Here is a 24,724-nt window from a genome sequence, read left to right on the forward strand (position 1 = left end):
GGACACCCATTCTATTAATGAAATCATTCAGTGTTGAAGGTGTGGAATTACTACTCTCAATCACAGTTGTCAATAGTATGACATATTGTAGGCTACTGCATGATTACTAAAACCAAAAATGATTCAATAAAATAAAGGATTAATTAACATATTGACTCCGTCTTAATAATATATATATATATATATATATATATATATTAGACGCATTTCAATTGAATGTTGCAATTCTATGTACAGTAACTGTCAAAGGTTTGGACATACCTAATCAAAGTAATGGACTGTCGTTTCTTCTTCTTATTGTTGTCCTTAGGTAGTGGTTTCTTTGCAGCAATTTAACCATGAAGGCCTGATTCACACAGTCTCCTCTGAACAGTTGATGTTGAGATATGTCTGTTACTTGAACTCTGTGAAGCATTTATTTGTGCTGCAATCTGAGGTGCAGTTAATGGTAATGAACTTATCCTCTGCAGCAGAGGTAACTCTGGGTCTTCCTTTCCTGTGGCGGTCCTCATGAGAGCCAGTTTCATCATAGAGCTTAATGTTGTTTTGCGACAACACTTGAAGAAACTTTCAAAGTTTTCCATATTGACTGACCTTCATGTCTTAAAGTAATGATGGACTGTCGTTTCTCTTTGCTTAATCGAGCTGTTCTTGCCATAATATGGACTTGGTCTTTTACCAAATAGGACCATCTTCTGTATACCACCCCTACCTAGTCACAACACAACTGATTGGCTCAAATGCATTAAGAAGGAAGGAAATTCCACAAATTAACTTTTAACAAGGCACACCTGTTAATTGAAATGCATTACAGGGACTACCTGATGAAGCTGTTTGAGAAAATGCCAAGTGTGCAAAGCTGTCATCAAGGCTACTTTCAAGAATCTCAAATATACAATGTATTTCTTTAACACTTTTTTGGTTACCACATGATTCCATGTGTGTTATTTCATTGTTTTCATGTCTTCACTATTATTCTACAATGTAGAAAATTGTAAAAAAATAAAGAAGAAACATGGAATGAGTAGGTGTCCAAACCTATGACTGGTACTGTAGTTCAATACAGTCGTTCACACATGATTTTTCAAGTATATAACCACATATCGGGAAGGTGTCCTGTGTAATACAGTGTGATGCAGAGCCCTAAAGGGGCATGGGTTGTTGAACTGACCTGGAGTGATACAGGGATGACTGCCCACTCCTCCCCCCATGTTTGATTGACAGATATGAATCCGATGGCAGTGGTCAGCAGGGCAGCACTCACTCCAATCTATGAGGGCAAACAGAGAGTGTTACAGACAATCACACACACTCTTCCTCCCCCTCCCCCCAAGGCTAACTATTCCAACCATCTGTAGTGTGTTTGGCCAGATAACAGCACCCTGGGGCATGATGTCACTGCTTTCACTACCCCCAGGAAATCTTGAACTCAAAATGTGGGGTTCAAGCAGTGTTCAGTCAGCCACTTGAAGACACACACAGTATACAGGCCATATACACATACAGTGAGGGAAAAAAGTATTTGATCCCCTGCTGATTTTGTATGTTTGCCCACTGACAAAGAAATGATCAGACTATAATTTTTATGGTAGGTTTATTTGAACAGTGAGAGACAGAATAGCAAAAAAAATCCAGAAAAACGCATGCCAAAAATGTAATAAAATTATTCGCATTTTAATGAGAGAAATAAGTATTTGACCCCCTCTCAATCAGAAAGATTTCTGGCTCCCAGGTGTCTTTTATACAGGTAACGAGCTGAGATTAGGTGAACACTCTTAAAGGGAGTGCTACAAGACCATTGCCAAGCAGCTTGGTGAGAAGGTGACAACAGTTGGTGCGATAATTCGCAAATGGAAGAAACACAAAATAACAGTCAATCTCCCTCGGCCTGGGGCTCCGTGCAAGATCTCACCTCGTGGACATATACATGCCAGTCTGAAGATTGCCAATGAACATCTGAATGATTCAGAGGACAACTGGGTGAAAGTGTTGTGGTCAGATGAGACCAAAATGGAGCTCTTTGGCATCAACTCAACTCGCCGTGTTTGGAGGAGGAGGAATGCTGCCTATGACCCCAAGAACACCATCCCCACCGTCAAACATGGAGGTGGAAACACTATGCTTTGGGGGTGTTTTTCTGCTAAGGGGACAGGACAACTTCACCGCATCAAAGGGACGATGGACGGGGCCATGTACCGTCAAATCTTGGGTGAGAACCTCCTTCCCTCGGCCAGGGCATTGAAAATGGGTCGTGGATGGGTATTCCAGCATGACAATGATCCAAAACACACGGCCAAGGCAACAAAGGAGTGGCTCAAGAAGATGCACATTAAGGTCCTGGAGTGGCCTAGCCAGTCTCCAGACCTTAATCCCATAGAAAATATGCGGAGGGAGCTGAAGGTTCGAGTTGCCAAACGTCAGCCCTGAAACCTTAATGACTTGGAGAAGATCTGCAAAGAGGAGTGGGACAAAATCCCTCCAGAGATGTGTGCAAACCTGGTGGCCAACTACAAGAAACGTCTGACCGCTGGGATTGCCAACAAGGGTCTTGCCACCAAGTACTAAGTCATGTCTTGCAGAGGGGTCAAATACTTATTTCCCTCATTAAAATGCAAATCAATTTATAACATTTTTGACATGCATTTTTCAGGATTTTGTTGTTGTTATTTTGTCTCTCACTGTTCAAATAAACCTACCATTAAAATTATAGACTGATCATTTCTTTGTCAGTGGGCAAACATACAAAATCAGCAGGGAATAGTTTTTTCCCCTCACTGTATGCGTAATTACAGTCAAACACTAAAGCACATACAGTTGAAGTCGGAAGTTTATATACCTTAAACAAATACATTTAAATTCAGTTTCAAAATTCCTGACATTTAATCCTTGTAAGAAAGAATTCCCTGTCTTAGGTCAGTTAGGATCACCACTTCATTTTAATATTGTGAAATGTCAGAATAATAGTAGAGAGAATGATTTATTTCAGCTTTTATTTCTTTCATCACATTACCGGTGGGTCAGAAGTTTACATACACTCAATTAGTATTTGGTAGCATTGCCTTTAAATTGTTTAACTTGTTTAACTTGGGTCAAACATTCCAAAAGCTTCCCACAATAAGTTGGGTGAATTTTGGCCCATTCCTCCTGACAGAGCTGGTGTAACTGAGTCAGGTTTGTAGGCCACCTTGCTCACACACGCTTTTTCAGTTCTGCCCACACATTTTCTATAGGATTGAGGTCAGGGCTTTGTGATGGCCACTCCAATACCCGGGCTTTGTTGTCCTTAAGCCATTTTGCCACAATTTTGGAAGAATGCTTGGGGTCATTGTCCATTTGGAAGACCCATTTGCGACCAAGCTTTAACTTAACTGATGTCCTGAGATGTTGCTTCAGTATAGCCATATAATTTTCCTTCCACGTGATGCCATCTATGTTGTGAAGTCCCTCCTGCAGAAAAGCACCCCCACAACATGATGCTGTCACCCCCGTGCTTCACGGTTGGGATGGTGTTCTTCGGCATGCAAGCCTCCCTCTTTTTTCTCCAAACATAACAATATTCATTATGGCCAAACAGTTCGATTTTTGCTTCATCAGACCAGAGGACATTTCTCCAAAAAGTATGATCTTTGTCCTCATGTGCAGTTGCAAACCGTAGTCTGGCTTTGGTCCCATGGTGTTTATACTTGCGTACTACTGTTTGTACAGATGAACGTAGAACCTTCAGGCGTTCAGAAATTGCTCCCAAGGATGAACCTTGAGCTCTTGGCTGATTTCTTTTGATTTCCCCATGATGTCAAGCAAAGAGGCACTGAGTTTGAATGTAGGCCTTGAAATACATCCACAGGTACACCAACTGACTCAAAATATGGCAATAAGCCTATCAGAAGCTTCTAAAGCCATGACAATTGTCTGGAATTTTCCAAGCTGTTTGAAGGCACAGTCATCTTTGTGTATGTAAACTTCTGAGCCACTGGAATTGTGATACAGTGAATTATAAGTGAAATAATCTGTCTGTAAACAATTGTTGGAAAAATGACTTGTGTCATGCACAAATTAGATGTCCTAACAGACTTGCCAAAACTATAGTTTGTTAACCTCACTAGGGAAGGGGGCACTATTTTCACGTCGGGATGAAAAGCGTGCACAAAGTAAACTGCCTGTTACTCAGGCCCAGAAGGTAGGATGTGCATATAATTTGTAGATTTGGACAGAAAACACTAAAGTTTCTAAAACTGTTAAGATTATGTCTGTGAGTATAACAGAACTGATATGGCAGGCGAAACCCCTAGGACAAACCATATCCCCCCCCAAAAACAATTTCAGCTTACCACTATTTTCAATGGCAAGTACTTTAATAATAAGGCCACATCCTCCCAGATTGCAGTTTCTAGGGCTTCCACTATATGTCAACAGTCTTTAGAAAGAGTTTCAGGGTTTGTAGTTTTTCTAGGCGGCTCCCATTTTGGCTGTAGTGTTTCCAAGCGCGTGGAGGAAAGCGCATTCTTTCTTATTTAGCTCCGGTAATGAACATACTATTCTCCGTCTTAAATTGTATTATTTATTTGAATATTAGGATACCTAAGGTTTGATTATAAACGTTGTTTAACTTGTTTGGAAAAGTTTATTATTAACGTTTGGGATTCATTTTGTGTGCATTTTGATGGATGGAAACTGAGTGGATTATTGACTGAAGCGCGCCAGCTAAACTGAATTTTTATGGATAAAAAGAAGGACATTATTGAACAAAAGGACCATTTGTGATGTAACTGGGACCTTTTGGAGTGCCAACAGAAGAAGATCAAAGGTAAGGCATTTTTTATATCGCTATTTCTGACTTTCGTGTTGCACCTGCCTGGTTGAAATATGATTCATGTGTTTGTATGCGGGGTGATGTCCTCAGATAATCGCATGCTTTGCTTTCGCCGTAAAGCCTTTGAAATCTGACATGGTGGCTGGATTAACAAGAAGTTAAGCTTTATTTTGATGTATAACACATATTTTTAAGAATGTTAAATATTTTAATTTAGTATTTTTGAATTTCGTGCTCTGCAATTTCACTGGATGTTGGCCAGGTGTGACACTACCGTCCCACGTACCCTAGAGAGGTTATCAAGAAATGTGTGGAGTGGTTGAAAAATGAGTTTTAATGACTCCAACCTAAGTGTATGTAAACGTCCGACTTTAACTGTACATACACATACAAACACTCAAAAAATCGCACACTTGAGCATTACCTTGTGCAGCCAGTGCAAGTTCAGCTGTTGTCCCACTGCTATGTGGCAAAGTGCTAAAATCTGAAAGAATAGACACACATAAATAAATCACATCACGTGAATTTCCACAACCACTGTTTTCAAAACAGGTCAACACCTGCCTGTGCCATCATAACTTTCACATGTGGACTTGGTCCAGGCATGCATGGCAACACGTTTCTGCCCTGCCAGGTTACACCCCTAACATTACCTGGCTGTTACCCAGGGCCTAGACACAGTATCAATATCATCTCACAGTGAAAGTTTGATGAGATGACACAACTCACCATTAAAAATGCAATATAAGTGAAGCCGGCAGCGGTAGTGGCCAGGATTGGAACGGTCCCGTCGCTCCACTCCCCAGAGCGGTTATATAAAAACCTGTCAAACGGAAGCCAGTTACACAATAGTAGTGTCTCATGGATATCAGGGCAGGCTACAGTTAGTGCTGATTTGGTCTCTGAGATGATGAGCGCAAGATCATAGAAACCAGCACTGGCCAACCAGGAGTAGGCCAACCAGCTTCCTTGCTGAGCGGCCTTTCAGGTTATGTCGATATAGGACTCGTTTTACTGTGGATATTGATACTTATGTACCCGTTTCCTCCAGCATCTTCACAAGGTCCTTTGCTGTTGTTCTGGGATCGATTTGTACTTTTCACACCAAAGTACATTCACCTGAGCGGTATGGCGGCTGGAATTTTCCAAGCTGTTCAAAGGCACAGTTAACTTAGTGTATGTAAACTTCTGACCCACTGGAATTGTGATAATCTGTCTGTAAACAACTGTTGGAAAAATTACTTGTGTCATGCACAAAGTAGATGTCCTAACCAACTTGCCAAAACTATAGTTTGTTAACAGGAAATTTGTGAAGTGGTTGAAAAACAAGTTAATGACTCCAACATAAGTGTATTTTAACATACAGTTGAAGTCGGAAGTTAACGTGGCAAATTATTGATGCCTTGTTCTAAAAAGACTGTCTCCTTAAGGCTGTGTCTCCACACACAGGAGAGGAAGTACATACTGGGGCCAAGCTTCCTGCCAGAGGACCTCTATACCAGGCAGTGTCAGAGGAAGGCCCTAAAAATTGCCAAAGACTCTAGCCATCCTAGTCATAAACTGTTCTGATTCCCAGTGCTACCGCACGGCAAGCGGTACCAGAGAGCCTAGGTCCAAAAGGCTTCTTAACAGCTTCTACCCTCGAAGCCATAAGACTGCTGAACAGCTAATCAAATGGCTACCCAGACTATTCGCATTGACCCCCCCCCCCCTTTTTTTACGCTGCTGCTACTCACCGTTTATCTATGTATAGTCACTTTACCCCTACTTACATGTACATATTACGTCAACTAACCTGTGCCCCCGCACATTGGCTCAGTACTGGTACCCCTTGTATATAGCCTCGTTATTGTTATTTTATTGTTTCTCTTTCATTTTTTTTAACTTCTTAACTTTTATTTTTCTTAAAACTGCATTGTTGGTTAAGGGCTTGTAAGTAAGCATTGTATTCGGCGCATGAGACCAATAAGATTTCATTTGATTTAGCCGAGTTCAGCTAGGCACCAGCCGAACTGAGGCATGCTGACGCCTTTAGAGAGAGTGTGTAGAGAGAGTGATGATACAATTAATAGGAGAGAGAAGAAGAGATAAGAGAATGAAAGGAGAAAGTGGGATGAGGGGGCAGGGAGAGAAATACAGAGCAAAGGACGATGGGGGAAGCAGAGGTGACATTGTGCACTAATGAGAGGAAGAGAAAGGCGGTGGTGAACAGAGAGGGGAATGACCTTGGGGGGACAAAGCAAATTGCACCTTACAAGAAGAAACAAAGCTTTGCTCTCTCTCTCTCAAGGCACACACACATTGCACCAAACGTCTGACTGCCAACATTTTTCACGCAATTCTACATGTAAAATCGGTACGCACTCGGTTTGCAAATTACGCTCAGAGGTGTAAAGTGCTCTCGGCCAGCAAACGCTGTTGGTGTGTCCGAGAACTTAGCCTTTAGTCTCTGTTTTCTGGGTGACAGAATTATTGTCAGACACAAGCTGACTTGACCGTGTGTCTGTCTGGTCTGACAACCCAGCGTGAATGAAATGCCACTGAACACTATGAAACTACAGTACACACGGATATGGCTGGACTTAGAAGCACATACTGCCATGTAGGAGTTTCTCATATCATAGTGGACTCTGGGGCATAGCGTGCACATTCAATGTAGAAGGCTTTGAGGGCTTGGTCAAAAGCTCAACTAAATAAACCCAATTCATAATTTCAGTGGTAGTATATTCTTCAATTGAATGCGCAATGTCTCTTGGTCTCATGGCAAAACCAACACCTGAATTGTCTCCAAGTATAATTGGTTTTATGGTAACTGTGGGGAAGACATAAATGGAATAATCTGAGAGGTGATTTGGGGTCAAAGGGTATTCCTGCTTTATGTAATCATGCTAACTATAATCTGCAGTGATAGATGCCCTAAGGCCTATACGTCCGCACCCATATTAGGGAAGAGGATTATCCCAAAATGATTTTGGCCAACCAAAAAAAACAACACTCTAGAGTTAGCATTTTCAATTCAGGCAAAAACATATGGAGACAAAATGGCATCTTTTAAAAGTAAAACATTAATCTAAGTAATTGCCAGAGAATCAATGTAGGGGGTGGTCATAGGAGCATTTAGTGAACAGACCACTGACGGATGACGCCGATATACTGAGAGACATTCATCTATGAGTTGTATAACTAGCATACACACGGTACAGCAGGACTCACCAGTTGAACTCATTGTAGTCATTGTGTGCCTCCCACCAGAAGTAGAACCAGACCAGGAGCAGAGAGAAGGTGAAGAAGAGGATGAGAGACCACAGGAACTCCCACTGGGAATCAAAACACACAAAGGAAGGATTATTACCTTTACCAGAGTACCATTAGTCAAATATCATCAGATGAACATAAAGCACTTTGGCCAGTGTTGTGTTGAAACAGGTGAGGAAACATTGGAATACTATTGTTACATTCACTGTATTTCTTTCTTTAATTGCAAGTGAGCAAAGGGCTGATGAGAAAGTGCTTTCTCCACCCCAGACTGGCACATCACTTAACATTACCCCCATACATCAACATAACAATCAACACCGACAACAGAAATGCAAGCAACAACAGTCTCCTAGATATCCGGCAGTCATCATTGGGCAATCTGCCCTAATCCAGCCAACGTGAGAAAGCCAAAGACTATAATCTGGATGTAGAGAGACTGATGACGGTGCAGCCAGGGCCGGCACACAGACTGATGGCTCAAACCTGGAGGCATGTCAAACATTTAAAACACCATTCGCTAGCTGCATCAGATTAACGTGGTAAACCACAAACAAATGAGGAATGGTCTGGCGAACAAGTCAATACAATATTGCTCATGTTTTATAGTGTATGTACTGTCAATTCTGTTCATAAATAATTTCACACTCCCACTGTGTACACATTCACAAAGCCTGCATGACCAAAGACAAGACAACATTCATGCCGCTTTGCAACTGATTGAAAAGAAAGAAACACATGTCTGGTTTCAGCGAAGGTAGAGGCAGTATGCAGTGTATGTGACAAATAAAATTTGATCTGAACAGTCATAGGGCAACATGGTCTCAGTAAAAAAGCAGGGGGGCTCAAACTCACATCCCCCCAATCCACTGTCATCCCTATCAAGTAATTACTCACATGAACTTAAATAGCCAATAAGGCCATAAACCAACTATTGGTCAGCCTTCAAATGCCACCGCAAGCTGTAATAAGAGCTCTAATAAAAGAGACACAAGATATAATGTTAGCATGCGGACATGCACACACCTTGGAAGACAATGCACAAAATGTGAGCTTTTCAAACAGACAGCAAGACTGGCTGCTCTTCAAACTGTATTTATACACCAGCCCACAAATTAGCACAATCAGGCTTACTCAGAGTCTGGAGGACTGGAGAACGCTCAGATAAAGATGTAGAAATATAACTGACATGACTGTTTGATTTGCAAAAAATATATACAAATACAAAATAAAACACTTGTTCCAGCTCTATCTGTAATAATGTTCTTACATTGCACCATCCAGAATAAGACCCAGTTGACCCTGTACTTAGCCTTGCTGTGATAGGGGATATCAAGGTGATATGAGAGCACAAACAAAGCTGTCTGGACGTTCACCTTGGATGACTGTTCCATGGAGGGCATCGGCTGGCAGTAGCACAGGATTTAAGACAGGGCCAGGTCTAATGGCTGGGTGGTGACAGATACCAGCTTTGTATACCTTCTGCCCATCTCCCTGGGCACTTGAGAGGAGAGCCTACATGTGTTAAGTTCAGCCCAGGCCAAACAGCAGTTTAACTAGGGGGACACTAAAGCACATGTTTGGGATGGTATGAGGATTATTACGTAACATGATGGGGCAGATTTGGTGATTTGGGGCAGGGATTGAGTATATAGTAGTATGAGGGAAGGAAGCATGTGGGATTTGTAGGTGGCGATTCTTTTTAGCCACCAATCTCTTCCGGATAAGTAATTATAAAACCGGGAAAACAACATATGTTAAATTATTATTATTATTATTATAATTATTATTATTATTATTATATAGACCAGAACCTTGTTACTGTTTGACGTCTAAGTTTGAACATTAGTCATGAAGATTAGGCTATTCTCTATATTTACTACTTCCTTTTATGACCGTACTAAGAAAATCACTCTCGTTCAGAAATCATAGTAATACGGACTCCAGAACGGTTACCATAGGGTTAGTTTCACATGGCTACACTTCCAAATCTCGTATTGATTGCAACGTGAGAAAGCCAGACATCAAGGTAACCATAGGGTTAACCCTGTGGTAGGGAGGTGGTCCCTGTGGTGCAGGCTAGGGTCTGACTGGGCCCTGCTGACTGATCCAACTGCTCTGGCCCTGTCCCCCTGGCTTTTAATGACTACCCAAAAACACCTGGGAGAGGGACACCTTGAGGTCATGCAAGGGGACATTGTTCACGTGCTGATGGCAAAATGGATTACAGAGGTGACACCCCTGGGAGAGGGACTGGATGGTCAATTAGTAGGTAGTGTTTGGACAACAAAGGAGACAAAAAACATTAGGGATCATTTTAACCTGGTTGTTTGGGAGCTAATCAAGTTCACAGGCCAGTTATGTGAGTGGCAAAGATTGCATACAATGTGCAATAAATGTGTATGTAAATAATGTGCAATTCAAGCTTCAAATGAACATATCATTTCAAACGTGTTTGGAGCATTATTAGGCTGGCTGTCACATTTATTCCTTCAATTAATATTCAGCCAAGCCAGCATCATTGTTTAGTATGTGCAACGTGTACAGTATGACTGAACATTAATCCTGTCTGACTGTTCTTCTCTGCTGCTGTTTAGGAGCTGATCAAATCAGAGATGTCTGGCATGATACGGCCTGCCTGCCTGATATCACATTTGCATTCTGCAAGTCTTGCTTTATTTAGGGAGGAACATATGCCTTCAGGCCAGAGCCGACACCATAGCATTAAAAACTGCTTTCTGACTACAGTCGAAACAAGGAACCAACTCAAAATGTACTGAGTGTAATAGATCTAGTAGTCTGTTGAATCATACAGTATGTTGAACTTCCATTCAAAAATGAGGGATGCAACCTTTTTGTTATATTTATCACAAAACGTGTCCAAGTGAGGTTAAATGGTCAATTTTATCTACCAGTCAAGAGAGGTCAGGAATATTTTTTTGTAAAAGTACAGTATTTAATGGGTCTGAGAGGAAATAAAAGGTTTTAGATTGTATTGAATGGGAGGTTTTCAAGCCCAACAGAGCCGACTCATTCGGCCTTGTACTCTGCTAGTGGGAGCGGGGTGAGGAAATTACTTTCCTCTACCGGGAAAAATGTATTTATATTTTTTGAAATGTCATAAAAATTGCTGTACTGCTTGTCTGAAGGGCACTAGGCAGGCAGGCAGGCACCTGAATAAGGATGGAATACATCATAGCCTAAGCCTCATTGACCAACAGAGGCTAAAAATAGGAGGGATGAAAAGGATCACGGGATAATTCTCTTCTGTGGAACCGTAAACCCTCGTATTACTGCTAAAAATCTGAGAGGATCCTCCACTGTCTCTCAGGACCAAATATGAGGAGTAGATTGCTGACATGTCATCACTTACATAACATATTTGCATGTACAGCCGAACAAACGGCATATTCTAAATGGTTTAAAGCTGCAATATGTAACTTCTCTTGGGCAACCTGACCAAATTCACATATGTGTTGTGTCATTCTCATTGAAAGCAGTAGATATGTTCTGTATGTGCTATTTCTATGCTTCCTGTTCTTAAGTTTCGTTTTTGCATCTTTTACTTTAGGTTTTGAACACCAGCTTCAAACATCTGAAAATACAATATTTTTGGATTTTGAAAAGGTATTTCACAGAGGTTTAGATGGTACAATGATTCTCTACACTACACTTGCATGTTTAGTCAAATTAACTGAGAATTTTAGCAACCAGGAAATGCAGAGTGATGTATGCATAGCGCATCTATAAATTAATATTTCAAGATGTTTAGAAAAGAGCTATGCTCGTTACATCACAGTAGCTTTCTACTGACCAGTTTAGGTATAACGAGTTTAGTTGACACAATATATTTGTATATGTTTAAGGCCATCTTGCTGTGCTGTGCCTAAATGGGACTACTCCACAAAAGGTGCTTGCACGTAATCCAATTTCCTTCCTACTTGCTAGCTCCAAGGCTAGCAGAGTATTCTCCACTATTCTCCAGTGGCTCCATCTAAACAGCCAGCAGTGTAGTGTTTCATGATTGTATTGGCTTTTCTCTTATGGGGCCAATTCCTCTCGTTACCTCCCAGTACCAAAGTCATTATAGCATCTGCCTCTACCCATGCCTGCTAGGAGTCCAGGCTTTTATAGTGTCATTATGACTATAGATAGACCAACCAGCATTCAGCTGCAGAGAAGATATCACACACACACACCTAGCATGAAGCACGGAACAGTCCACCTTCACTGCAGGTCAGCAAGCTAGAGAGCGCTCCCACGAGACGGTCATAAAAATAAATAAAAATCACAGGCAGGCAAATTATAATGAATGTAATGATGCTAGACTAGAACGTCCACATATACTGTAAACTCATTGTCAGGTTTAACTCCCTGTTTGAAACAGAAAAGGTGAACGTCGGATCCAAGTGCACCAGCAAGGTAATAGGAGGACAGACAGATGGAGCACATAATAAATGAATGATTCACTAACACCATGATGATGATAATATTATTAGGCTCCAGAATTCCCCTGCCCAACTGCTGTCCCATCTACAGTAGCTCCTGACTGCAGCTCAGTAGAGGAATGAGCTAATTCCACACCAACCCTTGAGGTCTATCAAATCAAGCATGCAGGCACGTGAAGTTCACTGAAAGGGAATCCACTGGAAGGGAATCCACTGAAAGGGAATCCACTGGAAGGGAATCCACTGGAAGGGAATCCACTGGAAGGGAATCCACTGGAAGGGAATCCACTGGAAGGGAATCCACTGGAAGGGAATCCACTGGAAGGGAATCCACTGGAAGGGAATCCACTGGAAGGGAATCCACTGAAAGGGAATCCACTGAAAGGGAATCCAGAGCAGAGCAAGAATTTGAACTCAGAAAGGAGATGTAGAGACATTCTAGATGAGTGTTTGGAACATCGTCTTACAGAGGTTAAGAACAATGTTTCATTAGTTGCTACACAATTGACTGCTGCAATTGCCGAAATTAATTATGTAAATGTTCTGTTCTTGTGTAATTTATTGTGCTACAGTATATCATGCAATCTTGTACAATATTAAAGGAATGAAGGCAATTTGTTGGACTGGCTACAGGATTATGTCTGCAGAATTAATGATGTTACAGTAAGGCACGACAATTCAAACTACATTAGCCCAGTCAATCCACAGAAATACTACTTCTACACATCAACAGACCTCATGCTAAATGGTATCCAATCCTTCAATTTAAAAAAATCCCAAATTGAATAATTTGCATGAGATTTATTGAAAGCACTTATTGAACACTTAGAATTACACTTATTTCACATGGCAATTCTGTGGAAGCAAGATAAGAGGCGTGAGGAAGAACCCACCCATTACTCATAATATACACACATCATGCAAACACGCTACCACATGCCAGAAGGCACATTTGGCAATATCTATGGAAATGTGTTGAGAGCGTTTTAGCCTAGAGAACCAATTCCGCCTAGTATTCACACACTCCTCAATCTCATAGGATAATGCTTTAGTTAGCTTCTGTACATTGACGGGGTCAAATTGGGGTCATGATAGGGGCTGCACCAAATGTTTGATGTATTATAATTGATAATGCTTATGTTGTATTAATAGAAGGGGAAGGGCTATAAGACCCCTATATATAGTTATACTACTTCGTGCCTTACTGTAACATCATTAATTCTGCAGACATAATCCTGTAGCCAGTCCAACAAATATATATAGTAACTATATATAACTATATATATAAATGTGGAGGGGTCTTATAGCCCTTCCCCTTCTATTAATACAACATAAGCATTATCAATTATAATACAAACATTTGGTGCAAGATTAATTATATATAGTTAATCTATATTATAAATTAATCTGTAGTCTAGGACCCTATACATTTATAAAATATATATATATATATATATATATATAATAAGGTTTAATTGTTCCAGTCTTTTCTAGTCTCAGCCCCTTATAAAGAAACAGTCTGAGAGATGTGTGAATTATTGCAGGGTGTCTGTGAGAAGGCACCTCTAGGCTAAAAGAGATTAGACAGAGAACCCTGCAAGGGAGTAAAAGAGATAAGAGACTAGTCAGACATACCTCTGTAAATCAACTTGGGGAGTGTACATTTACTGCTGAGCCCTTAGAAAACACTGGAACTATTGTATCTCTTGCAAGTTATAAATAGCTGTGTATGCATGGGCTTGGTCTGATGAGTAGAAGGTAATGACATGTGCAGTTACATCACTAGAGCTGGACTTCGGGCTTAGTAAAATAATTTAAGACTTTTCCTATTTTGCAGAACTCAGGAGAGACATCAGTTGTATGTGTGATGTTTGATCTTTGAATTCTATCTACAGCTGTATTTTGATTATAAAGTGCACATTGAGTGTTCCTTATTTGTTAAGTAAATAAAACGGAGCACAAAAAACAGAACCAACAACATCAAAACTGTGCATCTGTCCAGTCCTGTATTAAAACACACTTCACCACTTAACACTACAGTCCAAAGTGTATCATCAATTAACTATCTGGAATATGCCAAACTATGAAGAATGCAACTAGGGTTTGCCTGTGGATGATGCCGTGCAGGTGTTTGTACACATACACACAAACAAATAGTGCTATACATGCACTCAAACATTCAGTTTGCCTTGCTGTTATGACTTTTGTTGTTTGCATTGTTGTTTTCTGTTTTCCTTGTCTTTTGTTCATTTTCATGGTTATTGGGGGGGGGGGGTGGTCTTGGAGGTGGGGAATGGATTATTTTATAGTGGGAGGGGTCTGATGGTTGAGGGGCAGCTCTTGGGGAACTGTGGGATGGATCTTGGAGGGCTGGTGGCCTGGCGGGTGGGAGCTTGGGCCGGTGGCTGATGGATCGGGTCCCCGTTTTTGACCTTGTGGGAGATCTGTCGACGTGCCCTTGAGCAGGGCGTTGACCCTGTTTGCTTCTGTGTGTCGCTCTGGATGGGAGTCCATTAGATGACTATTGTGATGTAGTTGTTGAGCGGCTTCACTCAAGTATATTGTATGATTTAAATATTCAATACATTTGTTTTTTTTCAAGAATGCAACTAGGGACTGAAGCAGGTGTACACAGGCCGGGATAGCGAGCGAGTCAGTCCTTCCCACCATCACCCACCCTTTCCTCAGGCAGTGGTCTGCCCGTCTCCTTGTTGTCCTGGGCCAGACCAGCAGCTGGTGGCGTTGTCACTGAATGTCCCACAGCTCATCACAGCCCTAATCCCTTCACAACTCCCTCAAAATAGTGTGTTTCCCCACCTAGCTAAGGCCCACCTATCAGACCAACAACATTGCCCTGAGAAGATCAGGGTTAGAGGGTTCCAGCCCTCTGGTCCTCGACCCTCTCTCCAGTTATGACAGAACTGTCAGGAGCACCAACTGGCCGTGGCTTCACTTATTACAGAACAGAATGGCCTCTTCAGCTCTCTCATAGCTACAACTAATATGATACCCTAGATATTTTGGTATTACCTGTTCTTCTTGGTCAGCTTTTGATCTGAAACAGCGTGTTGTCATTGGACACTCATATCTGAAGAGTTGAAAAGTTCAGGAAAACATTGGAGACCTTGGTAACCTCCCGGACTGGCTGGACTCACTGAACACTAGCACAGGGGAAAGAATACAGCCTCTGATAAATCACACTACTGCTGAAAGTGTATTTTCTCTGGTTAGCCTTTTGGACATAACACGTACTAGAAGGTAGCCTACACTTCCACCAACCAACGAAAGCTATGTAATTATGGTAAACAAAATGAAATATTAACCAACTGCCTTACATTGCACTCCATGAGGAGCCTGCGTGGCAGGCTGACTACCTGTTACGCGAGTGCAGCAAGAAGCCAAGGTAAGTTGCTGGCTAGCATGATACCTATCTTATAAAAAAACTATCAATAAATCTTAACTACACATGGTTGATGATATTACTAGCTAATCTAGCATGTCCTGCATTGCATATAATCGATGCGGTGTTAATTTCTCATCTAATCACAGCCTACTTCACCAAACGGGTGATGATTTAACAAGCGCATTCGCGAAAAAAGCACTGTCGTTGCACCAATGTGTGTACCTAACCATAAACGTCAATGCCTTTCTTTAAAAACAGTAGACCAGTATATATTTTTAACCCTGCATATTTCGTTAATATTGCCAGCTAACATGAATTTCTTTTAACTAGGGAAATTGTGTCACTTCTCTTGCGTTCCGTGCAATCAGTTGCGAACTGTGTGAAGACCATTTATTCCTAATATATGCAGCAGTTTGGGCCGCCTGGCTCGTTGCGAACTGTGTGAAGACCATTTAAGACTAATTCATTTGCCAGAATAGTACATAATTATGACATAACATTGAAGGTTGTGAAATGTAACAGAAATATTTAGACTTTAGACCCGTTAATTATGTACTATATGGAACGGTTCTGTATTTCACTGAAAGAATAAACGTTTTGTTTTCAAAATGATAGTTTCCGGATTTGACCATGTTAATGACCTAAGGCTCGTATTTCTGTGTGTTATTATGTTATAATTAAGTCTGATATGATATGATATTTGATAAAGCAGTCTGACTGAGCGGTTGTAGGCAGTAGCAGGCTCGTAAGAATTCATTCAAACAACACTTTCATGCATTTGCCAGCAGCTCTTCGCTCTGCTTCAAGCATTGAGCTGTTTATGAGTTCAAGCCTATCAACTCCCGAGATTAGGCTGGTGTAACCAATGTGAAATGGCTAGCTAGTTAGCGGGGTGCGAGCTAATTGCATTTCAAATCAGTGACGTCACTCGCTCTGAGACCTTGAAGTAGTTGTTCACCTTGCTCTGCAAGGCCGCGGCTTTGTGGAGCGATGCTTCGAGGATGGCTGTTGTCGATGTGTTCCTTGTTCAAGGCCAGGTAGGGGCGAGGAGAGACAGAAGCTATACTGTTTCACTGGAAATACTAAAGTGCCTATAAGAACATCCAATAGTCAAAGGTATAGTGGGGAGAACAAGTATTTGATAACCTGCAAAATCGGCAGTGTTTCCTACCTACAAAGCATGTAGAGGTCTCTAATTTTTATCATAGGTACACTTCAACTGCGAGAGACGGAATCTAAAACAAAAATCCAGAAAATCACATTGTATGATTTTTAAGTAATTAATTTGCATTTCATTGCATGACATATTTGATCACCTACCAACCAGTAAGAATTCCGCCTCTCACAGACCTGTTATTTTTTTCTTTAAGAATCCCTCCTGTTCTCCACTCATTATCTATATTAACTGCACCTGTTTGAACTCGTTACCTGTATAAAAGACACCTGTCCACACACTCAAACAGACTCCAACCTCTCCACAATGGCCAAGACCAGAGAGCTGTGTAAGGACATCAGGGTTAAATTGTAGACCTGCACAAGGCTGGGATGGGCTACAAGACAATAGACAAGCAGCTTGGTAAGAAGGCAACATCTGTTGGCGCAATTATTAGAACATGGAAGAAGTTCAAGATGGTCAATCATGATGTATTATATTAATTTAAAATGTGTTCATTCAGTATTGTTGTAATTGTCATTATTACAAATAAATAAATACATTTAAAATATCTGCTTTTTTGGTCCTCCAATAATCTGTATTGGAAAATCCTATCTAAATCAACCTCTAATGTCTACATGGAATAATTCCCCTTAATATAACCGGTAATTGTAGTGGGTAAACAGTCCCATCCTGCCGTTTTGAACTTAGCGAACTCAAAGAGAATCTGAGTAGAGACAGACAGACGGAGAGGGATTCAAACTGACAGACAGAAAACATTTCCCTTTGGAGAGAGACTGGATTCAGGAAGATTAAGCTATTCCCCTCCTCGCCCAATATTAAGATAAATTGTTTGAATGTCAGCACTACTGGACGTGAGTGCAGGCTGACTGAAAGGTGCTTACATATGATTATTGAACTATAGAGACAGGTAGACAAGGCACTATTAGTACAAAGGTTACCAGTTAATTTGTTTTCAAAGACAATTGATCGTGACCTCCACCAAAGGGTATTAATATAATTGCTTACCTGAATGTCTTATATGAACATAGTGCTTAAATTAGTCAAGTAATCACATAATCAAATTACCATCAAAATAAATTTCCATCATTAAAATGATCAGACATTAGAAAACCTAGGACTGTGATTTCTAGTCGCTCTAAAGCTTTACTAACGATCATGACAGACTATCACCATCAACCCCTCATTCAGCTAGCCTAGCGGCTGCTGGTTTAGTCGTCTCATAGAAGAGAATCATCACACAGAAGTCTGAGGATGAGTGCTGGATACGCACCTGTATCACAGAACGCTCCTGGGCCCACCAACAACATCACTGCACATCGTGGTTTGTGTTCCAAGGCCCTCTTGGCCCTGTCCCACAGGAATATAGAGACATCCTCCTAACGCTTGTTTACTCAGTAACTTCTACAGCCTGGAAATGTGTTTTCTGCAGAGGTGTTGAAGCTTTTGACCTTTTATTCTGTCAGGGAACTAAAGAAGTAATGGAAGACTTAAGAGGAAGACAGGAAAAAGATAGCAAAGAGAATGCTCCCTGCATGTTGCATGAATGTTCCCTGCCATATTAGAATGTTGCCCATCTGGTTTTCTAGTTTAGTGCGGACTTTAGTTGCGACATAAAACAGTGATGATAGCAATTTTTGGCAATAAGGCTATTTACCTACTTCCCCAGTCAGATGAACTTGTGGATAGCATTTTCATGGCACTATGTCCAGTATGAAGGAAGTTAGAGGTAGTTTCACAAGCCAAGGCTAATTAGCACAGTGACGAAATCCATGGTATCTGCTAGCAAATACTCAGACTTCCAGTTAGTTAGTTAGCAACTGCACTAGCGCTAGTTAGCAACTGCACTAGCCCTAGTTAGCAACTGCACTAGCCCTAGTTAGCAACTGCACTAGCCCTAGTTAGCAACTGCACTAGCCCTAGTTAGCAACTGCACTAGCCCTAGTTAGCAACTGCACTAGCCCTAGTTAGCAACTGCACTAGCCCTAGTTAGCAACTGCACTAGCCCTAGTTAGTAACTGCACTAGCCCTAGTTAGCAACTGCACTAGCCCTAGTTAGCAACTGCACTAGCCCTAGTTAGCAACTGCACTAGCCCTAGTTAGCAACTGCACTAGCCCTAGTTAGCAACTGCACTAGCCCTAGTTAGCAACTGCACTAGCCCTAGTTAGCAACTTCCTTGAAACCCCAAACAGAGACAAAAAAATGGTATCCACGTGATCATCAGACTCTGGGAAGTAGATAAAGGGCCTCGTTGCCTAAATCCCTAGGTATCCCTTTAAAGTAATCCTGTTAATTTGAAAGAGAACAAAAATGGTTCACAATGTAGGCCAGGGCTTTGTGTGGGACTGTGTGTCTGTTCTGCCATGTGGGACACAATTATATTCAATGTTGGCCTGGATGTCAGTCCATCTCTGCAGAGACCCTTTGGTGCTGTAGCACTAGGGCCTCGGCTGTTGGAGCTGCATAAATGGACATCAAATCAAACTTTATTTTCCACATGTGCTGAATACAGCAAGTGTAGACTTACTTAAAAATGGGAAATGCTTACTTAAAAGCCCTTAACCAACAGTGCAGTAAAAAAAAAAAAACAAGTAGGCTAAAATAACAAAGTAATAATAAAAGTAACAATAGTGAGGCTATATACAGCGGGGCACCTGTACCGAATCAGTGCGCAGGGGTACAGGCTAGTTGAGGTAATTTGTACATGTAAGTGGGGGCGAAGTGACTATGCATAGGTAACAAACAAACAGCGAGTAGCAGCAGTCAATGTAAATTGTCCGGTGGCAATTTCTATGAATTGTTCAGCAGTCTAATGGCTTGGGGGTAGAAGCTGTTGAGGAGGCTTTTGGCCCTAGACTTGGTGCTCCGGTAATACTTGCCGTGCGGTAGCAGAGAAATCAGTCTATATATTTGGTGACTGGAGTGTCTGACAATGTTATGGGCTTTCCTCTGACACCGCCTATTATATAGGTCCTGGATGGCAGGAAGCTTGGCCCCAGTGATGTACTGGGCCGTTCGCACTACCCTCTGTAGTGCCTTAGATGCCGTGCAGTTGCCAAACCAGACAGTGATGCCACCGGTCAGGAAGCTCTCGATGGTGCAGCTGTAGAACCTTTTGAGGATCTGGGGGCCCATGCCAAATCTTTTCAGTCTCCTGGGAGGGAAAAGGTTTTGTCGTGTACACGACTGTCTTGGTACGTTTGGACCATGATAGTTCGTTGGTGATGTGGACACCAAGGAACTTGAAACCCTCGATTTGCTCCCCCTGAGAGGCCCCAGTTATAAGGATCAGCGTGGCAGACATATTGTTGCCTACTCTTACCACCTAGCAGCGGCCCGTCAGGAAGTCCAGGATCCAGTTGCAGAGGGAGGTGTTTAGTCCCAGAGTCCTTAGCTTAGTGATGAGCTTCGTGGGCACTATGGTGTTGAATGCTGAGCTGTAGTCGATGAACAGCATTCTCACAGTGGTTCTTTCTGTCCAGGTGAGAAAGGGCGGTGTGGAGTGCGATTGGGATTGCGTCATCTGTGGATCTGTTGGGGCAGTATGCGAATTGGAATGGGTCTAGGGTGTCTGGGAGGATGCTGTTGATGTGAGCCATGACCAGCCTGTCAAAGCACTTGTAGTAGGATTCAATCTTAAATCATGTCTTGACGCTTTGCTTGTTTGATGGTTCGTCTGAGGGCATAGCTGGATTTCTTATAAGCGACCAAACTATCTACCAAGATTAGTCTCCCGCTCCTTGAAAGTGGTAGCTCTAGCCTTTATCTCGATGCGGACGTTGCCTGTAGTCCATGGCTTCTGGCTGGGATATGTGCGTACATTCACTGTGGGGAAGACATCGTCGATGCACTTATTGATGAAGGCAATGATGACTGAGGTGGTGTATTCCTCAATGCCATTGGATAAATCCCGGAACACATTCCAGTCTGTGCTAGCAAAACAGTCATGTAGTGGTAAATAGACTGCTATGAATAATACAGATGAGAACTCTTGGTAGATATGTTAAGTTGTCGACCAAACTAAGGTACTCTACCTCAGGCGAGCAATACCTCGAGACTTCTTTAATATTAGACATCACATACCAGCTGTTATTGACAAAAAGACACCACCCATCCCTTGTCTTTCCAGAGGTAGTGTCTCTGTTCTGCCGGTGCATTGAAAATCCCGCCAGCTCTATATTGTCCATTTCTTCGTTCGGACACATCTTGGTGAAACATTTGATGTTTCAGTTTTGAATGTCCCGTTGGTAGGATAATCTTAATAATCAGTCATCAATTCGATTTTTTTATGATTGCACGTTAGCAAGAAGAACAGATGGCAGTGGGAGTTTACTCGCTCGCCCCCGGCTTCTCGGAAGGACAGCCAATAGGCGTGGATCTGGGCCTGTTCAAGTGAAAGCAGGATATCCTTCTCGTCGGACTCATTAAAAGGAAAACATTTCTTCCAGTCCGTGGTGAGTAATCGTTTTTCTGATGTCCAGAAGTTATTTTCGGTCATAGACTGTAGCAGAAACATTATGTACACAATAAGTAAAAAAATAAGTTACTCAAAACGCAAATAAAATGTAATGCCAATTTGTAGACTGTAGACATCCAATTAACTTAATTTTTACAGTTATACTTTTACTGAGTTTTTATTCATTATACTGAATAGGTATTCATGCTTAGTTAGCAGCATTCAAAAGTACAGTACTTCCATAATAATAGGCTCATGGGAGGATGCAGAAAAATATGCTACTGAAACATGGCATAGTGGGGGTCTGAGGTTGGGATGCAGATTCTGGCAAAGAAGGAGACTGGTAAACACAGAGTAGCACCACAGCAAGTCCAATATAATCCTGTGGTACTATGCACAGACAGGCTGCTGATTGGCCAATTCTCCCCCAGTGGGCCAACGCGCCCGCCACACATGACCATGGTGGCCAAGGCGACACAAATACACAGCTGACTCTGCAGTACCATATCTACCAGTCTCAGAGACAACAGGAAACAGAGCCACAGGATCCTATTCCCACCAAAGGATGAGAAAAAAAATTCTCCATGTGGCCTTAGACCTGTCAAACATGAATGTGCTCCATCTATCTGAAGATTTAAAGTACTCATGCAGCATTACCTTCCTGAGGGCAAATAGGGTAGGAATGAAAGGTCAAAACGTATAGCTCATCCATCCACCACTCAGCAGAGTTTGCATGCTAAGCTCACAGGACGAGAGGTTATTCCTATAACTAGAAAAAGGGTACATATTTTTGATTGAGGTGCACGTGAGATGTAGGATGCCACTGCAATACATGTTACAGTGTGTTAAATTGTATGCCACACCCAAAGGGATTTTTCTACTTTTAAACTCAGACAAAACAGAGATGAGATCTTCTGTTGAATCTGACAATTAATCTTGATGGATGTACAGTAGTCTCAAATAAAACTGTTTCAAGGACAGCTTTTTTTCCATCTACGTAACATTGCAAAAATCAGAAACTTTCTGGCCAAAAATGATGCAGAAAAATGTATTCATGCTTTTGTCACTTCTAGGTTAGACTACTGCAATGCTCTACTTTCCGGCTACCCGGATAAAGCACTAAATAAACTTCAGTTAGTGCTAAATACGGCTGCTAGAATCCTGACTAGAACCAAAAAATGTGATCATATTACTCCAGTGCTAGCCTCCCTACACTGGCTTCCTGTCAAGGCAAGGACTGATTTCAAGGTTTTACTGCTAACCTACAAAGCATTACATGGGCTTGCTCCTACCTATCTCTCTGATTTGGTCCTGCTGTACATACCTACACAAGACGCAGGCCTCCTAATTGTCCCTAGAATTTCTAAGCAAACAGCTGGAGGCAGGGCTTTCTCCTATAGAGCTCCATTTTTATGGAACGGTCTGCCTACCCATGTCAGAGACGCAAACCTTTAAGTCTTTACTGAAGACTCATCTCTTCAGTGGGTCATATGATTGAGTGTAGTCTGGCCCAGGAGTGGGAAGGTGAACGGAAAGGCTCTGGAGCAACGAACCGCCCTTGCTGTCTCTGCCTGGCCGGTTCCCCTCTTTCCACTGGGATTCTCTGCCTCTAACCCTATTACGGGGGCTGAGTCACTGGCTTACTGGGGCTCTTTCATACCGTCCCTAGGAGGGATGCGTCACTTGAGTGGGTTAAGTCACTGGCTTACTGGGGCTCTTTCATACCGTCCCTAGGAGGGATGCGTCACTTGAGTGGGTTGAGTCACTGATGTGATCTTCCTGTCTGGGTTGGTGCCACCCCCTTGGGTTGTGCCGTGGCGGAGATCTTTGTGGGCTATACTCGGCCTTGTCTCAGGATGGTAAGTTGGTGGTTGAAGATATCCCTCTAGTGTGGGAGCTGTGCTTTGGCAAAGTGGTTGGGGTTATATCCTTCCTGTTTGGCCCTGTCCGGGGGTGTCTTCGGATGGGGCCACAGTGTCTCCTGACCCCTCCTGTCTCAGCCTCCAGTATTTATGCTGCAGTAGTTTGTGTGTCGGGGGCTAGGGTCAGTTTGTTATATCTGGAGTACTTCTCCTGTCCTATTCGGTGTCCTGTGTGAATTTAAGTGTGCTCTCTCCAATTCTCTCTTTCTTTCTCTCTCTCGGAGGACCTGAGCCCTAGGACCATGCCTCAGGACTACCTGACATGATGACTCCTTGCTGTCCCCAGTCCACCTGGCCGTGCTGCTGCTCCAGTTTCAACTGTTCTGCCTGTGATTATTATTATTATTGGACCATGCTGGTCATTTATGAACATTCAAACATCTTGGCCATGTTTTGTTATAATCTCCACCCGGCACAGCCAGAAGAGGACTGGCCACCCCACATAGCCTGGTTCCTCTCTAGGTTTCTTCCTAGGTTTTGGCCTTTCTAGGGAGTTTTTCCTAGCCACCGTGCTTCTACACCTGCATTGTTTGGGGTTTTAGGCTGGGTTTCTGTACAGCACTTTGAGATATAAGCTGATGTACGAAGGGCTATATAAATAAATTTGATTTGATCACATTTCTATGCCACTTAAAAGATTTACGGTACATTATATTTCACACATAGGTTTCAGCTCTGTCTACTTGTCCCAGGCTAGCTAGGTGATGGTGGACTATTGTGCTCCAATTACCATGTGGTACTAAATCTGACAGACCAGGGCTGCTTGGCATGATGGAAAACCTACTTAAACAAATAAAGGCTGCGATGAATGTGACCAAGGGGAGGCTCTGAATGCTTGATAAAAAAATGGAATACTATCTGCAGCACATACAGACTTAAACACAGTTCCAGGACATGTAGGTGCTCTGCAAGGCCAAAGGCACCTCCAGTGACAGCCCAAGGACAGGTTATTACGAAAGGGATGGGAAAGGGAAAAGGGGATACCTAGTCAGCTGTACAACTGAATGCACTCAACTGAAATGTGTCTTCCGCATTTAAAACAACCCCTCTGAATCAGAGGTGCGGGGGGGGGGGGGGGGGGGGGGGGCTGGCATAATTGACATCCACATCTTCGGCGCCCAGGGAACAGTGGGCCTACATGGCTTTTTATAAATGCATCTTGAAAGATGGGGCATGGGTAATGGATGGCATAAGGGAGGAATCCTGCCCACATGCACTGCACGCTCTCACAGACACGCCAAATTAGAGTGTTTTT

General features: G+C 42.3%; 1 protein-coding gene across 8 annotated transcripts in view; it reads right to left on the minus strand.

Moving 5' to 3' along the window:
- The window catches only part of gdpd5b (glycerophosphodiester phosphodiesterase domain containing 5b), a 107,084-nt gene that overhangs the window by 25,491 nt on the left and 56,869 nt on the right, over positions 1–24,724 (minus strand). For all 8 annotated transcript variants that reach the window (XR_004203935.1, XR_004203934.1, XM_031795520.1 and 5 more), the window contains exons 3-6: positions 8,024–8,127; positions 5,540–5,633; positions 5,235–5,294; positions 1,172–1,270 (exon numbers count right to left, since the gene is read on the minus strand). Coding sequence is in view for 6 of the 8 variants with exons in the window: in XM_031795520.1 (XP_031651380.1) it covers positions 1,172–1,270; positions 5,235–5,294; positions 5,540–5,633; positions 8,024–8,127 (357 nt within the window). In the remaining 2 variants the exon portion in view is untranslated. The remainder of the gene's footprint in view (positions 1–1,171; positions 1,271–5,234; positions 5,295–5,539; positions 5,634–8,023; positions 8,128–24,724) is intronic.

Source organism: Oncorhynchus kisutch, linkage group LG18 (genome assembly GCF_002021735.2).
Source record: "Oncorhynchus kisutch isolate 150728-3 linkage group LG18, Okis_V2, whole genome shotgun sequence".
NCBI classification, from domain to species: domain Eukaryota; kingdom Metazoa; phylum Chordata; class Actinopteri; order Salmoniformes; family Salmonidae; genus Oncorhynchus; species Oncorhynchus kisutch.